Source organism: Leuciscus leuciscus (assembly GCF_965113295.1).
Source record: "Leuciscus leuciscus genome assembly, chromosome: 13".
Taxonomy (NCBI): Eukaryota; Metazoa; Chordata; class Actinopteri; order Cypriniformes; family Leuciscidae; genus Leuciscus; species Leuciscus leuciscus.
In genome coordinates, this window is record NC_138737.1 from 4,707,295 (window position 1) to 4,724,062 (window position 16,768).

Here is a 16,768-nt window from a genome sequence, read left to right on the forward strand (position 1 = left end):
TTACGGCCCATCAAGTGAACTCTGGTTGACTCATTTGTTCAGCTGTAAAATAAGGGATTACTTCAAAGTTTCCTATAAATGTATTAATGATTCCATTTGAGCTAAATTGACGCTTCCCTTACATGAATGCCATTGCTCTCAGAGAACACACTAAACTGTTCAAATTTGAACTGAGGTCTTTGATATGACGTGATACACATACACACACACACACACACACACACATCACATATTCATACACAAAGACACACACAAAGTACAATGAAAGTCAAACATTTTTTCAGTACTCCAGCTACAAAGTTGATCTTGTTAAGGCACATTAAGTACATCAAATTAACGATAATGCAAAACATGGTGACTGATTCCAATCAGCAACTCTGAATCACTTACAAATCAGCTTAAAAATAGACACACATAAGTACAAAGCACATAACGCAGTAATGCTGCATAATATTAAAGATTCAACTGTAAACAATTATCACTTTTATACTGAAAAATAAACTACAATACCAAAAAAATTACCAGGAAAACCAGGAAATCTGTAATATAGTGAGGTTACTGGCTTTTTGGCACACCATCTGAATGACACTTATAACATTTATATACATATTTTTGTAAGTTTCCCGCTCTCAGATCAACAGACAAATGATCTTTCTGCATGCTGATTCAAATGATACAAGCACTGCATCACTTTTATCTGAATTTTCCTGAATGCAGAGGTCATTAAGGGCTCCATATTTACAACCACACACACAGTCCGTGTGGATCCGCCTCTCAGCGTGGAGAACGTCGAGGTTTGAATCTGTCCCAGCCGGGTCTGTTGGTCCAGCAGTTCTCTGGGAGCAGCAGGTCCTTCAGTCTGTCTGGCAGTGGCAGGGCTTTCACCTTCTCCTCAAAGGGCCACGGATGCAGACAGCGGCGGATCAGTCTCCGGCAAAGGCATCTCAGTGGCAGCGGCCGGCTCTCTTGGTCCTCCAGTTTGCTGTAGAGCTCCAGCAGGGGCTGATGGGTAGAAACCTGGTCCAGAACGGGCAGTTGTGAGCGCGGGAAGAGAGGAGGAATGACAGGAGAGCAGATCCTGGCCAGATCCAACAGCACTTCAGCTTTGGCTAAAACATCAGCCAGCTCGGCGGCATCTAAAGGCTCACGGAGAGCTTCAGCGAGACGCGTGAATATCAGTTGTTGACCCGTCCAGAAGGAGGCGCTGTGGTGAGAGCAGACGAAGGAAGCGCCGTGCTGGAGTAGAAGAGCGGTCAGGGGAAATAGCAAGTCGAAGTTCTCCAGAATCGTGTAGGTTAGAGAATGTTCCCACTCTTCCCCGTCGGCAGCGTTCAAGCAGCAGCTGGGATCGGCACCGTGGCTGATCAGAAGATGTGCCACGCAGGTACAAAAACACCCGATCTCCTTCGCATCCTCCACGCTGCTGTCCAGAGCCTCCTTCACCAGGAAGATCAGAGAGGACATGGGGGTCTCGCCGTCATGTGTGGTGGCGTTCACATCTGCACCTGCACAGGACAGATATATGTTTAAAAACACAGTAAGAAATAAGAATAAGTGGTTTGATTTTTTTACTTTTAGATGGCTGTAAAAAAAAATGTCAAGCAAAAAAAAGTCTATTTAAAGCAAAAAAAAAAAAACATAAAAAAAATATACATACAGGCAAATCAATTATACTATATATATTTATTTATTTTTATTAAAAAATAAATACATTTTACCTAAAAAAAAAAATATATATATATATATATATATATATATATAGTATAATTGATTTGCCTGTATGTATATGTTTTTTTTTTTTTTTGCTTTAAATATACTTTTTTTTGCTTTACATTTTTTTTACAGCCATCTAAAAGTAAAAAAATCAAACCACTTATTCGGTAAGATTTTTAATGTTTTTAAAAGAAGTCTCTTCTGCTTACCAAGGCTGCATTTATTTGATAAAAAACTATAAAAAAAAAAAAACAGTATTATTGTGAAATATTATGACAATTTAAAATGACTGTTTTCTATTTGAATATATTTAAAAATGTAATTTATTCCTCAGATGAAAGCTGAATTTTCAACATCATTACTCCAGTCTTCAGTGTCACATGATCCTTCAGAAATCATTCTAATGAAAATTCAGCTTTGATCACAGGAATAAATTACACTTAACTATATATTCACATATCTGTTTTAAATTGTAATAACATTTCACAATATAACTGTTTTTGTTTGTATTTTTAATCAAATAAATGCAGCCTTGGTGAGCAGAAGATACTTCTTTTAGAAACATTAAAAATCTTACCGATCTAAAACTTGTATATAGTGTGTATATATATATAATTTATTTTGAGGTGTTAATGACCTATATTATAAATATTATATAAATATAAAATAATTAAGTATAACAAAAAATTAAGTATAGAGTATACAATTTTTTATAAAAAAAAAAACGAAAAAAAAAACTTTTTTCAACACTGATAATCAGAAATGTTTCTTGAGCATCAAATCAGACTGGAGTAATGATGCTGAAAATTCAGCTTTGCATCACAGGAATAAATTACATTTTAAAATATATTCAAATAATAAACAGTTATTTTAAATTGTAATAATATTTCCCAATATTACACTTTCAACATTACAATAACAACTATATCAAATCTTTCAGTTTAAGACAAGATTTGAGATTTTAAAATGACATTTCTGAATAAACCTGTTGCCTAATATCAGAACTGCTGTTTTAATGTCCAGTGAAGCACCTCTTTGTAGAAGCAGCTCTATATTGTCCACATTATTGACTGTGAGTCCATCACTGCTGGCCAGAGCATGAAGCAGTGCAGTTTTCCCTGCAAAAGCGCAAGCATGTGCAACAAAATAAACAGAGAGTTAGAATCAAATGAAACATATCAAGAAACCACAAACATTCTACATTGTCAGATGAGTTAAATATAATACCATTCTTGTCTTTCGCATTCACATCAGCACCCAAGTCCAGAAGCACACGCAGACACGGCAGCTTATCCGCCTCCTCGCTGGCCAGGTCAAGAGGGCTGCTTTCATGAATCTATTGCAGAGATGAACAAGTGCCACAAAAAGTATTATTGCATGACTATGACAGTAAATGCTCCTTTATAAGACACGTGTTCTCACCCTGTCCCTCTTGTTGATTTCAGCTCCGTGAGATATCAACATCTGCACCATGTCTGGCTTGTTCCTCAACACTGCAATATGTAAGGGGTTGTAGTACGATACAGGGTCTGGAACAATAACAAAAAGTTTCAAGATGATAATGAGGTTTATCAGAATCACAAAATCATGATGTATTCGTCTTTAGCATCTCCGCACCTTCAAAGTTGAGATCCGCTCCGTAACGCAAGAGCACCTTTGCTGCGCCGACCAACCCGAGATCAGCCACTCGAAACAGGCAGTAGCTGATTCCCTGCATGAAGACGGGAGACTGGGACTCTCTATCCAGAAGCTCCACAAGAGCCCTTGAGATGCTTTCTTCATCCTCTTGTCTGTGAAATGCAGTGCATACAATTCTGTCATCGTCTGCTCACTGCAGTGTCTTTAAAGTGCAGTTGAGATGCTGACCTGCGCTGGGTTTCTCCTCCTTCTGTTCCCAGGACACTCATCACAGCATCCACCAGCGGCTGGTACTCGTACACGATCCTCCTGAACCCGTGGAGGAAAGGCATATTCGGTTCCCTCTGTCCCACGGTCTCTTCACGCTTTAAAACAGTACAAACTCATGCAATATTCCAACAAATATATAAATCAAGTCAGTAAAACATAATGCACACAATATTATGTAATGCACTAAAGATCTTGCTTGGAAACTGAGTCACATATCAGTATTTGTTCACGACAAATAAACAATTTTTATGAAATAGTGTATAGGGTATATCAAAATATAAATATATATTAAGACTATGATTACATAAGAAACAACCATTAAATCCTTTTCGATTTTTTAAATAATGCATATTAATGAAAGAGAAAACTCGTTTTATCAGATGGACCACACCTCTAAAAAACGGCCAGCTCGATGATTCACATGCATGAAAATATAAACTAGTTTAACTCTTTATAAGATGTCTTTATAATTACAGAGTCTGAATTAATAGAAAATAAACCTATAAACCAGATTTATTCATTTTTGTTAGGTGTTTTATGTAGTGGGTTCTTTACTTGCCTGCTAGCGGTCTACCTCTTACTATACAGTAAGTAATCAATGTTCAAGGCTCCTAAAATATTTTTTTTAACAATATATATTTATACCATTTGCGTTTCATTCATATATTTGTTTGTTTTCTCTTTGAGCTTACCCACTGTAGAACCGGAAGTAGTTCCTCCCACATGTTACAGTGTAGCTGCCGTGAGAGAATTGCTCCCTTTCAAAATAAAAGCACATGAAAAAAGTGTGCTTATGCATATTTAAAACATGTTAATTTCAAAATAAAAGCCTTAACATTTAAAAATGGCAACGAGGTTTAGAAATCTTTTTATCCGAAGTCACCAAAGTCTGAAGACACCAAATATTCTACTAAAATAAAAATATTTACATTTTATAGGCAACAATTTATTTATGATACTAAAAAATACTTTAAATATATTGAAGAAATATTGTCACCGGTATTAGCACAGAGTAAATATCAATACTAAAGAAATACATGTAAAATTACTAACTTGAGGAGATCTATTCATATTTAAAACTTGAAAATATAGGCTAAATTTGCACTGAAACCACAACCAAATGCTTAAAATATCATAAGTCACAAATCTAAAATCAAGTCTCCATCTCTCTTAACTGGTAATATGTACAAAAGTGCTCAAAACAACAACTTCATTTGTCCCAACAACTTTCCCATCTTCAAAAAGCTACTTTGATTTAAGGTTGCCAATCTTGCCATTAAAAAAAAAAACGTGAATAAATCCAAGGAAAACACAGAGAGACCAAATGTAACTTAGTGCTTAGTGTGAGTAAGTTTATTGAGTTCAACAAGGCATAAATACAGTAGTGTTATTGTGCAAGCGAACACAACTTCAGTGACACATTGTCTCAAGCGTTCTCATTCTCTCACACTTACTCACAAAGACAATGCACAAAGGTGAACAAATTATTATATTAACGTCTCCTCTCTTAAGTTACACGTTTATGACCACAAAGCACTGATGAAGTGCACATAGTCACAATCAAGCATCACATCCCAAAACAACAACAATAGAAATATCAGCCCTAAACAAAGATAAGAGAATACAAGTTTCTTTCATGGTCCACATGAGTTAGCTCAGACTCATTCAAAACATCACAGTCATCACACATTTACAGTAGGAATTTCATTGCACGTGATTCAAGCCAGCCTGCATGAAAGATGCTGTAGCCAAGGTAGCAAAAGCTTGGAGTCGCTGTGATTACTTCTGCTCCCGTCTCCAGATGATCACCATTCCGGTGGCGTCAGAGGAGGCTAGCAGGCTTTCGTCGCAGTTGAAGCTCACGTCCAGGACGGGCACGCTGTGACCCTGCAGCTTGTTAACAATGGCCTTAGTGTTGCGCTCGACGTCGAAAAAGTAGACACATGCATCCTCGCTGCCAGTGACTACATGAGAGAAAGAGCAGGGATTCACTTACACTGGCTTTGTTCCAAAACAGTGTGAGATGCCTACATAGTACATAGGCAGCATCCTGACTAAAAAAAGGAACCTCGTAAGTGCACATCAGTGAGTGATATATGATTGATCGATTTCAATAGTTTGACATTAGTATGTTGCTAAACTAATAACATATAAAAATCACACATACATTACCATTCAAAAGATTTTTTTTTCTGAAAGAAATTAACACTTTTTTTCAACAAGGATGCATTAAATTGATCAAAAAAAGTGACATTTATAATGTTGTTTTTCTGTACTTTCTATTAATCAAAGAATGCTGAAAATATATGCCAGTTTCACAAGAATATTAAGCAGCACAACTGTTTTCATCATCGATGATAATAATAAGAAATGTTTCCTGAGCAGCAAATCAGCATATTAGAATGATTTCTGAAGGATCACGTGACGCTGAAGTAATGATGTACACAGAAAATGTATTCATTTTAAAATATATTAACATAGAAAACAGTTCTTTTAACTTGAAATAATATTTCATAACATTACTGTTTTGACAGTATTTTTGTCAAATAAATACAGCCTTGGAGACTTATTTTAAAAATCGACCCCAAATTTTGAATGGTATACAAAATATTGGTTAAAATAGTCAGTTTTTAAATATATGAAACTATTTTTATTGCCATTTCTTGCCTCTGATGACTAGTGTTTAAGCAGACATAATTCGAGCTTTGCTCAGTATTCAAAGAAAAGTATTTAAAAAACAGAAATTACAATGGCCCTATTTTCAGTTGCTGAATGTAAACGGTCACAGATGAGATGATGATTCGGGTCTTACCAACACAGGCTCCCTGTCTGAAGGACATGAGAGGACAGAAGATGCTGTGCAGCGGTTGGGATCCTTGTTGGATGGGGAAACTCCTCTTCAGCTGTAGAGTCCCCTCATTATCCACGACCCTGTCAATACCAGTTCCACACTGATCAATAATCATCTTAGCCAAAGGAAAGTGACTATCTGGATTGCCGTTAAGTGCATTCTAACCTGTAGAGCAGTAGTTTGTTTACACAGGCGTTGACGAGCAGCGACGGATCCCGAGCCTCTCGACTGATCCAGGAGCGGGCTGAGATGCTGGAAATAGAGCTGCCCTCATTCACCACCAGTCTCTTAGCTTTGGTCAGTTTTCCTGTGGAAGAAGAACCTTGACTTTACTTAAACACCAATATATCAGTTCTACTCTCATCTACATTACTATGTATTCCAGATTTCCCCCCCAAAATCACAATCTGGGCCTGACATGAAACATCTTTGTACCTGTGGCCATGTCAAAGAGGAAGGAGAAAATGCTTCCCCTGTCATCGCCAGCCCACAGGATTCTCCCTGGTGCATCGAACGAGAGAGAAAGCACTCGACCCGTCAGTTTGCTGGAGCCTCCTTTCACTTTCTTCCCAGTGGAGATGTTCACCACCTGCAGGTGATGTTTGCTGTTGCCAACCTGGGACAAAGACACATTTGATTTGATATATCATAACGACTTCAGAAAATACTTAACCAGACATTTTCATATTATTACAATTTACAAAAATTTCGTTGTGTTACATTAGCTTTGTCTAGTAACATATGTAGACACAAATAAAAGGGAAATTACATAATGTTGAAAATTGAAGTGAATCTGGAAAGCTTTGTGTTATAATTGAAACACGTGAGTCTGAGTTTGTTTGGAGCATTCACATTAAGACAAAATCACTACAGAAGTGAAGAAAGCATGAAAGATATAATCTAGTTGTAATATAACCGAGTTTCTTTAAGCATGCCACATTGCAGAGATGTTTTATAGGTTGCCCAACTCAATAAATGTATTCACACTAGCTGAATTAAACTACATTTGGTCTCTTTACATTTAGTACAATTACCCACTATTGCACACAAAGTACCCTTTTTTCGGCTGGTGGCGCATATCACACCCTAATAGGATTACTGAAAGGGCTGATGGTATTTGTTACCACAATATTTCATCAGCATAAACAATTCCATTTCCCCCAAAATTATGAAGTCTGTCACCCAGAATTATCCCATTCTAGGGGGCGGAATTCTTAATATTTGTTTCTTGGGAACAGGTAATAAATGTGGGATGCCTTTCCTCTATAGTCTTTCTGATAAACATAATATTGCAGTTCTGCAGTTATTACAAGATGTATGGTCACTAGAAAAAAACATCTGTAATTACACTACTGTTCAATAGTTTGGAGTCAGCAAGATTTTTCTTTTTTTAAAGAAATTAATATTCAGCAAGGATGCATTAAATCGATCGAAAGTGATAGTAAAGACTTTTACATTGTTACAAAAGATTTCTATTTCAAATAAATGCTGTTCTTTTGAGCTTTCTACTCATCGAAGAATCCTGAGAGAATCATGGTTTCCACAAAAATATCAAGCAGCACAACTGTTTTCAACATTGATGACAAAAAAATAAAAAATTTGAGCAGCAAATCAGCATATTAGAATGATTTCTGAAGGATCATGTGACACTGAAGACTGCAGTAATGATGCTGAAAATTCAACTTTGCATCACATGAATAAATTACACTTTAAAATATATTAGAACAGAAAGAAGTTATAAAATATTACAGTTTTTACTGCACTTTTCAATCAAATAAATGCAACCTTAAAGTTTTTACAATTTTAAAATTCCTACTGACCCAAAACTTTTGAACAGTAGCGAATATCAGAAACAATAATGGTTGCAATTTGGGCTCACCACAGTCAGGTTGTTGTTCATGGGCTGAAAAGTGCAGCACAGCAGCTCACTGCCTTCTGGGTCGACCACCTCCCGGATGCAGCGGCCATCCTCTGTGTTCCAGATACGCAGAGTGCCATCTTTGGACGTGGACACAATGATGTCATTGCTAAGCGACCAGGCAAAGTCAGTCACGGGCCCAGCATGGCCTTTCAGTGTCACCTTTACAGTTGGTGGAGGTGGGGATAGTGTCATGATTGACAATGTTCCATCCAATGAGCAGCAGGCGAGGAGGTGTTTATCATCATTGGCAAACTGCAATCGGGGAACTGAGGAGATAAAATAATTAAAGGTTAAATGAGAGGGTAAAAACAACAGTCCAGACCAAGGAATTAAAAAAACAATATTATCAATAACAATATATCCTTTGTCAGTCAGTGCTTTCTTGAAAAATTATTAATAAACTGTGGTTTTGCTGTGGTATCAAAATTGGTATCAAGGATAGTGGTCGACTGATATATATCGGTCAATATATGGCACTTTTTATTTATCAAAATCATCTGATTTACTTTTTTGTTGTTGTTGATGAGTGACTTTTATTTTGAAAGTTTTATTTTATTATGAAAAATACTATAATAGGATTACAAAATCAAGAAGTTGCTATCTAAAATATAAAAAAGTTTAATTATTTTTTTAATAAAATTATTTTTTTATTAAATTAAAATAATTTCAATTGAATTCTATTATAATATTTTTCGCATATTGCTTAATTTACTAATTATTTCTGATTAAGTATATATTATGCAAATAAATATCTAGCAGGCAGCAAGTGTTATTTACTATCTTTAAATTAAATAGTGTGATATCATATATATTGGCCTTATATCGGAAATCTGCCACCCTGCCCTCTAAAAATGTATATCGGTTGACCGCTAATCAAATATTGTGAAATTTGAATGGTGCTGGTATTGACTAGGGATGTCAACGATTAATCGACGATCGATTAATTGTCGATAATACATTTAATCGATACAACTTATCGATCATCGATTAAGCAGGTCTTCATGCGCGTGCGCGCTGCTCAACCGCGAAACATGTAAAGCGAGCGCGCCGGAGTTATGTTTGGGACCATTTTTCACCTTCATCATGACTATAAGTTTGCATGTGCATTCGCAGCCTTTTGTTTTGTGCAAATGTAAGTTGTAATACTGTTTATTTTCTGTAGGCCTATCTATATCTGACTGATCTCATATTGGATGCATTTGGTTAAGAATTAACTCTGTAGTAAAGCGTCAGCTTCAGCACGCGCAGCTCAAACGGCAATGCACGACTAATAATGACTATTGGGACTAAAGAGAACAATATTGTAATAAAACATTGTGAATTATTTGGGTTTAGTTGCCGTGTCGCGTTGCTCCAGGAAGACCGCGTCCACAACATGAGTAGTTCTGAATGAATGGCACGTAACTTAGTTCAAGTTCACTTGTGCATGAATTTGCGTCATTTTGTGCAGATATAATTTGTAATATTATGTTTATTTTGAATATACCTGATTAATCTCATGTAGGACGCGTTTCTTTTAGATAAATAACGTGCTAGCAAAGTGCTCCAGTTTAACGGTAGCAGATTCATTCAGCGCGTGCAGTTGTTCCAGGAAGAGCGCGTCCACAACGGTCACACATTCTAAGCGCATGTGAGGCGGCGTTGGTGACACGTTGTATTAGTAGTTATATTTGATTATTAAATAATTAATTTAATTATCAATCACATCGAAACATTTTACAATCCTACTAGCCCTTTATTTATATTTAAAACCATTCTAATTGATTTGGTGAGGAACATATAGCGTTTTGAGCAGCATTTGCAGACCCTGTCATGCTGTTATAGCCACTGCAGTAGACGCATATCGCAGTATTAAGGCTAACGATTAATCGATTAATTGATCGTTAATTTAAACGACGATCGATCATGGGAATTTGTGAAAATTGACATCCCTAGTATTGACTATAGAAATTTCTGTTGGTCACAGCCCTAGTTGTGTCATTAACATCTCACTCACCAGCTGAGTCGACATGCTGGTCAAAGATGTGGTGCATGCCAGCAAAGGCGTAGTTCTCACTGAGGGTGGTGTCACCTGCCATGGCCCGACTGGCTTCTGCCACCGAGGTGGGCACCAGGCTACCTGGAGGCCTGGCACATAAGATGTTCCCAGAGACTTAATTATACACAGTGCAAACACAAAAATAATGAGTAAGGCTATGTTCACACTTAGCGTCTTTTTTGACAAGAAAAAGTTGACAACGGCGTTTTTTTAGCAAAAAAAAAACGCTGGCAGCGTTCGGTTACAAATAGCAGCCGAGCGCGTCTTTTGTGGCTGGCGCATATACTGACGCGTCTTGACCATGCGTCAACATACGACGAAAAGGGTACCCCCATAACGTCCATATGTGACGATTCGGGTTATGGGTAGGTTTAGGTATGCGTTAGGGTACCGCTAGGAGGCGCTGCTGGTGCGCTTCTGTCTGCGTCTCATATTGACGTTAAAGGGGTACCCTTTTCGTCGTATGTTGACGCATGGTCAAGACGCGTCAGTATATGACGTTTTGGGGTGAGACCGGGCTGCTATAACAAGAGCTGCAACAGTAGCCTAGTGCTGTGTGATGCAAAAAATGTTGAGAAAGAGAAAGTTGGCTCTTGCGTTGGCTTTTGAAGTTACCGGGGAGGAGAATGTCGGTTCACAAAGACGTTTGTGGGTGCACGACAGACAGTTGTTCTTGTTGTTATGGAAACGACAGGTCTCGCTACTCGCTTGTCATTGGTCAGCTGTCAAAAAGGTGCTTGACGTAGGGCGTTCTTTTCAGAAAAGTTGAACTTTTTTCAACTTAAAAAGACGCTCTGAGCTGCAGAAAAAGACGCCGGCGGTGGCGTCTAAAAAAGCGCTCAGGACTTTTTTGAAAAAAACGGTTTACTCCATAGGGTTATAATGTAGAACAGACGCTGGCAATTTGAAAAAAGACGCTAAGTGTGAACATAGCCTAAAATAGTTAAGGTTAGTGGAGTTTACCTTTCATCATACACCGCCCTGTTCATCTGGGCTTGTAGCTGGTATGAACCACGGCTTACTGATCTCCGGTGGCCTCTGGCACCCTGAGCCCTGGGATCCTCCTCAAAGTCCTGAAAAAAGATGAAAAAGAGAATAAAAAATACCAAGAAAAGAGAAAAGCAGGCAGCAATGGAGGGTGATTTTAGAGTTTAGCACTACAGCAACATAAAGCCCATCATGCACAAAAGAGCTCGCAATCTACATGCACTGCAGCTCTCACACAACACATTGACCTGGATCTGGATTGCTATTTATATCTAGGACTGTCTTATATATACTATCTTGCCCTCTGAATGTGTTTTTGTGGGGCTTATTTCAGCCCAGTCCTCCTAATCCACATTTCTCGATCCCTCTTCCCTGTTTCTGAATGCACCTAACCTCCATGCGATCCAGTGTGGTGCGGGAACTGCGCACACTGCTGGCTCTGAAGCTGCTCTGCTCTGACAGAGGCCCGTAACGCAGGGCGAGCAACTGACTGCGCAGACGCAGATACTGCCTGCGCAGCCCCGGCTCAAAGCCACACTTGGCATTCTCGCGGAGCAGCTGGCTGCGCCGGCGGATGTACTGTGTGCGGAACTGGGGGAACGTAGGTGTGCGGTAAGCATTGTACCTGAGGAATAAGACAGGGAGAGGCAGAGAGGCATAGAGAATAATATAAGACATGATTAGTCCCTACACACGTTAAAAAGAAATGCACACATATGCATGGAGTCTCACTCCAATGACAATCTTGCACACACCTTGCGTCCACTGCCAGCACCTGCTGCCAAACAGCAGCCATGAGATCCTCAACACAGAGAGATGCAGGAAACACGAGGTCTGCAGAAAAGACAAATACACTGTTATATAAATCCATAATAAATAACTAAAGAAGATGTCAGAGCCTTATTTGTACCGTTCAGATTAGATATGATTCAAATTTTCTATTTGTAATTGTTGTTAAAAAAATTTACAAGAGACACAAAATAACATAAATGAATGCTAATCACAACTTAATAATCATCTAACTCAATGATTTTCAAACTTTTTGATGCTAAAGACCCTAAAGGAGATGATCTGCTTGTGAGACACCCTGTTTGTAAACATAAAGGCAGCTGTGTAAAAATCTATTAATAGTCTGTGTGGAAAATATAATTGTTCCCAAAATACAAATTTGGCTTTTTTACATTGTCATATTACTACAACAAATTGTTTAAATAATATCTGGAAAATATTTACATGAGATAAAATTTTCCACAAAGACTTTTAATTCTATCTTTTTTATATTAACTATTTATGAGAAAAATAAGACAATGTATACAAAATAATAGCAAATGATTTCTGACCAGTGTTTAGAAAGCAGAATGAAATTTATTGAATGCAACCGTTAAAAAGAATTACGTGAAAAACGTATTTCATTAATATGTTAACTTTGATCGCACTAAAAACACATAAATCCAGCGTCAAATTACAACTAGCATGCCATTCTTCTTGTTTCTCAAACACACTAGTACACTGAAACATGAATAACGTGAACACAATGTTTATAACGAATATATCATTTCAAAATGATTCATATTTATACACAACCCAAACAAATAAAATCAATTTAAAATCAATGTTTTGACGCATTCGCCCCAGTTAGCAAGGATGCTAACAACAACAGCAGTTCCACAACGAATAATATTTTTTTTTCAATCATGTCAATCACACAGAAGCAACAATATCTCGCGAATAACATTTCTGAATGCCTTTATCTTATTGAAACTTAATGTCAATGTATAATTTTATACTTAAAGGACACCTACCGTGCGAGATTCTCACCGGTTCATTCTGTCTGAAGCTGAAGGGACTGGCATGATCACGTGACCGACCCGCCCTGACAGCAGCTGATCTGCATATCATTGACGTCACTGCAGCGCGTGTAACGAGGACTGTCAAATGATTTGTATGTTGTTAAAGATTGAAAGACAAGGCAGAGTGACTTGGCAATGAGAACTGATGTTTACATGTATGTATGTAGAGTAAAAATGTATTTTAAGTGCATATAGAATCAGTCAGTAGGCCTAGTAAGTGTTCAAGTTCAACTGCATGACAGATGTCTCAAGAGAAAGGCTCACAAACTCCAAATATCCATATTCATATATAAACTAAATATAATTATCTAAATATTAATCTAAATAACTTTTTTTTTAAAACTATATTTTATTTGTGACTAATAATTTAGAGCAGGGTATTATTATTAACCACATAAATTCCATTATTTTCTGAATCAGAAGATAACAGATTTATTTTTATATTTTTATTACTATAAATATTTTATATATTTTTTTATATTCTTTTCTTTTCTTAGTGCCAGGTTAGGATATGGACATTTGGCTTTTTGTATAGGTGTCAATAAAATGTTAAGTTCCTACTTCATTAAATCTAAATAATGACTGTTAAAAAATAAAATGATTAACCACATAAATTCCATATTTTTATTAATATAAATATCTTACTTTTTTCTTTTTTTTGTAGGATATGTCTGAACATTTGCCTTTGTGTATAGTTGTCAATAAAATTCTAGTCCCTAATTCATTAAACCTGAAGATACAACATTGTCCTGATAAAACTGCAGAACATAATTTGTCTAACTAGTCAGAGCTCAGAGACTGTTAATCTGCAGTTTAACACTAAATTTTAAACTGGATATTAACATTTCAAAATCAAGAATTCTATCCGGGTTGAGGAAAAGGCTGCGGGAGCGAACCATCGATTTGCAAAATAAAAGGATTAACTGTACAAAAGATATGATTCCACCTGAGCTCAGCAGAGGCCCGTGACAGGACAGTGCTGAGGCACAGCTGACGGGGCTCTTTACTTGTTCCTGATGCTGTTTCCCGAAGGGGCCCCGTAAGTGGAGTCATTCAGTGGCCGGGGCCATAAATGAGGGCCGCGCCAGCGCTCAGCACTGCTTATTCTAAAAGGACGCAAAGACCTTGGAGCGCAGCCAAAATGCCTGGAACAAAAGGTAAATATTGAAGAAAAGCTTTAAAATATGTTTTTAATTAAGATTTTAACATGCAAAACTGTCATGAAATAATTACACCTTTCATTTAGACTTTTATGAACTTCAAAACACCACAGTAGTAAATTAAACCAGGCATGCAAAAAGTAATGTCCTGAATGTTTTAACAGGTAACAAGGGGGATAAGAAATCCGCTACCAAGGTAAAGAATTGCCCACAGCAGACCCATTTTACATACATGCATAATTAATCTTTAATTGCTTTCTTGAGATTGAATTTCGATTTTCTTGTCTTCCTGTAGCAACCTCAGAGTCCTAAGGAGCAGCCGAAGAAAGTTGATGAGAAAGGAGATGACACCAAAAAGCAAGGAGGTAAATACTGACAATAGGCCTGTAGACATTTCAGATGTGCATGAAACACAAGCAAAAAAATGTCAAAACACTTCTATAAATAATGTTGTTCAGAATTGAAACGTAAAATGGTTTTCATGGCTTATGAAAGTAAATGTTTGTCTGACAAATACACATTTGAATCAATATGCAGTGTGTGAGAAATGCAACATCTTGACACATAATGAGAGAAGAGATTGCGCATTTCTATCTTGCTCTCAGGGACAATTTTATTACACTTGCTATGTTTCCAGTCAAGGTATCTGTCTTTGTGTCTTCCCCTCACAGGACAGCCAAAGGGAGAGAAACAGTAATTTCCAGGCCTTCGTGAAGCTGGCTCTGGAGACTCTCCTGGGCTCTTGTCGACGCAATCATGAGGGCCCTCGTGGTAGGCAGGGCTGAGGTCTGCTCCTCACACCAGCCAGCCAATCAACAGCATCCATTCGACTATCGCTAGACAGAGCTTGGCCTAAGCCTCCGTCGTCTGTCCCTTCCGTACCTTCTCACACGGGTCTCAGGTCTGAATAACGCTGCTGATTTGCTCATTGGAAGTCGGGCCGATATCCCAGGATTCCAGAGACTCTGTGACCCCGCCCTCATCTGATCACATTTGACTCCGCCCGTGTCATAGTTCACAACTGTGCTGTACATAAATGAACTGAGTTACAAATAAACATGATTTCATACACTTGCCATTTTGACTCTTTCCCCCCTCATTTTTAAATCCAAATATTCACTTAATCAAAATAACCTACTGTAAAAACAGTAATATTATGACATTTTATTACAATATAATTTGATATATTTAAAAATGCCATTTCTTCCTGCGATGACAGCATTATTACTCCAGTCTTCAGTGTCACATGATCCTTCAGAAATCATTCTAATATGATGATTTGATGCTTAAGAAACTTTTATGATTATTGTCAATGTTGTGCTGCTCAGTATTTTTGTGGTGATACAAACAGTGATCCTTTTTTTTCCAGGATTCAAGTACAGCATACAGCATACAACTTTATGAATGTCACTTTTGATCAATTTAATGCACCCTTATATTGATGAAAGACAAGATTATTTCTTTGGAATAACGTACACTAATGAATCATTTGCATGTACTAAAAACAAATAGGTTAAATTGTGATTTTATGCTGGTGTTATAAATCTATAACATTTAGTCAAACAAATCCCAATTCCTCATTCAATCAATTTTACAGCTACATACAGTAATTATATAATAAGAAGATGTTGTCAGAGGAGCACAGCTATTAACCTACTGCTCTGACATACAATAACATTTGCATTTTAAAAATAATCAATTTTGCTGATAGCGGCCCCATGTGAACAAATGTCTCGCCAAGTAGACAGTGGACTAAAACAGGCGTAGTGTAACCATGCATTAGAGACAGAGTTCAGGGACTATATATGTAATATTAAGCTGAGACAGCAAAACAATAGGAGGCATTTGTGCCATGAACAAGTGAAAGGAGGTGCATGTAGTCTTTTAACTAGATCCGGGTTCTGTAAATAAAGCATATAACATGGACGTAGCATACAGTGCTTCTGCTTTATAGAATGCCAGAGAATCTTTCTCTTGACTTAACCGCATTAGACAGATTGTGAGTGTGTGTGTGATCACATATGCAGAGCCACATCCAACGCCATAAACCTGTCAGAGTGATGTGTGCATTTCTCTCCTGATGCACTTCAAAAAATATGCCATTCATATTTGATATCAAGCAATGAATATTTACTTACAGCAGCTAAGCTATCATATGTGGCCATTTAAACAAAGATGTCATGTGTTGGATCCGCATAACCCCTTATAGGCTACTGGCTTATTGTTTGAGGGTTATTTTCAGGATTAAACTCATTGAGAGAGATCAGATACAGAAAATGAGAATATATAGAATAGAATAGAATAGAATAGAATAGAATAGAATAGAATATATATGTGTGT

General features: G+C 37.3%; 2 protein-coding genes and 1 long non-coding RNA gene across 3 annotated transcripts; 1 reads left to right on the forward strand and 2 right to left on the reverse strand.

Annotated features, from left to right (window-relative positions):
• Positions 1-262: 262 nt before the first annotated feature.
• asb6 (ankyrin repeat and SOCS box containing 6) lies at positions 263-4,398 on the reverse strand. The gene is made up of 7 exons (XM_082188589.1): positions 4,314-4,398; positions 3,580-3,716; positions 3,331-3,503; positions 3,136-3,242; positions 2,941-3,049; positions 2,745-2,831; positions 263-1,505 (listed from the first exon to the last, which is right to left on the reverse strand). Exons 1-7 carry the CDS (start codon positions 4,344-4,346, stop codon positions 775-777), a joined length of 1,377 nt encoding a protein of 458 aa, XP_082044715.1. The 5' UTR covers positions 4,347-4,398; the 3' UTR covers positions 263-774.
• A 550-nt stretch (positions 4,399-4,948) lies between these two features.
• wdr13 (WD repeat domain 13) lies at positions 4,949-13,295 on the reverse strand. Its single transcript, XM_082188588.1, has 10 exons — positions 13,221-13,295; positions 12,174-12,252; positions 11,812-12,043; positions 11,395-11,504; positions 10,390-10,520; positions 8,352-8,659; positions 6,908-7,088; positions 6,638-6,779; positions 6,434-6,552; positions 4,949-5,585 (listed from the first exon to the last, which is right to left on the reverse strand). The coding sequence occupies exons 2-10, from the start codon at positions 12,212-12,214 to the stop codon at positions 5,401-5,403; spliced, it is 1,449 nt and encodes a 482-aa protein (XP_082044714.1). The 5' UTR covers positions 12,215-12,252; positions 13,221-13,295; the 3' UTR covers positions 4,949-5,400.
• A 548-nt stretch (positions 13,296-13,843) lies between these two features.
• Positions 13,844-14,794, forward strand: LOC309512871. The gene is made up of 3 exons (XR_014211205.1): positions 13,844-14,425; positions 14,593-14,624; positions 14,724-14,794. It is a non-coding gene; the product is annotated as an uncharacterized lncRNA (long non-coding RNA).
• The last annotated feature ends 1,974 nt before the right edge of the window (positions 14,795-16,768 follow it).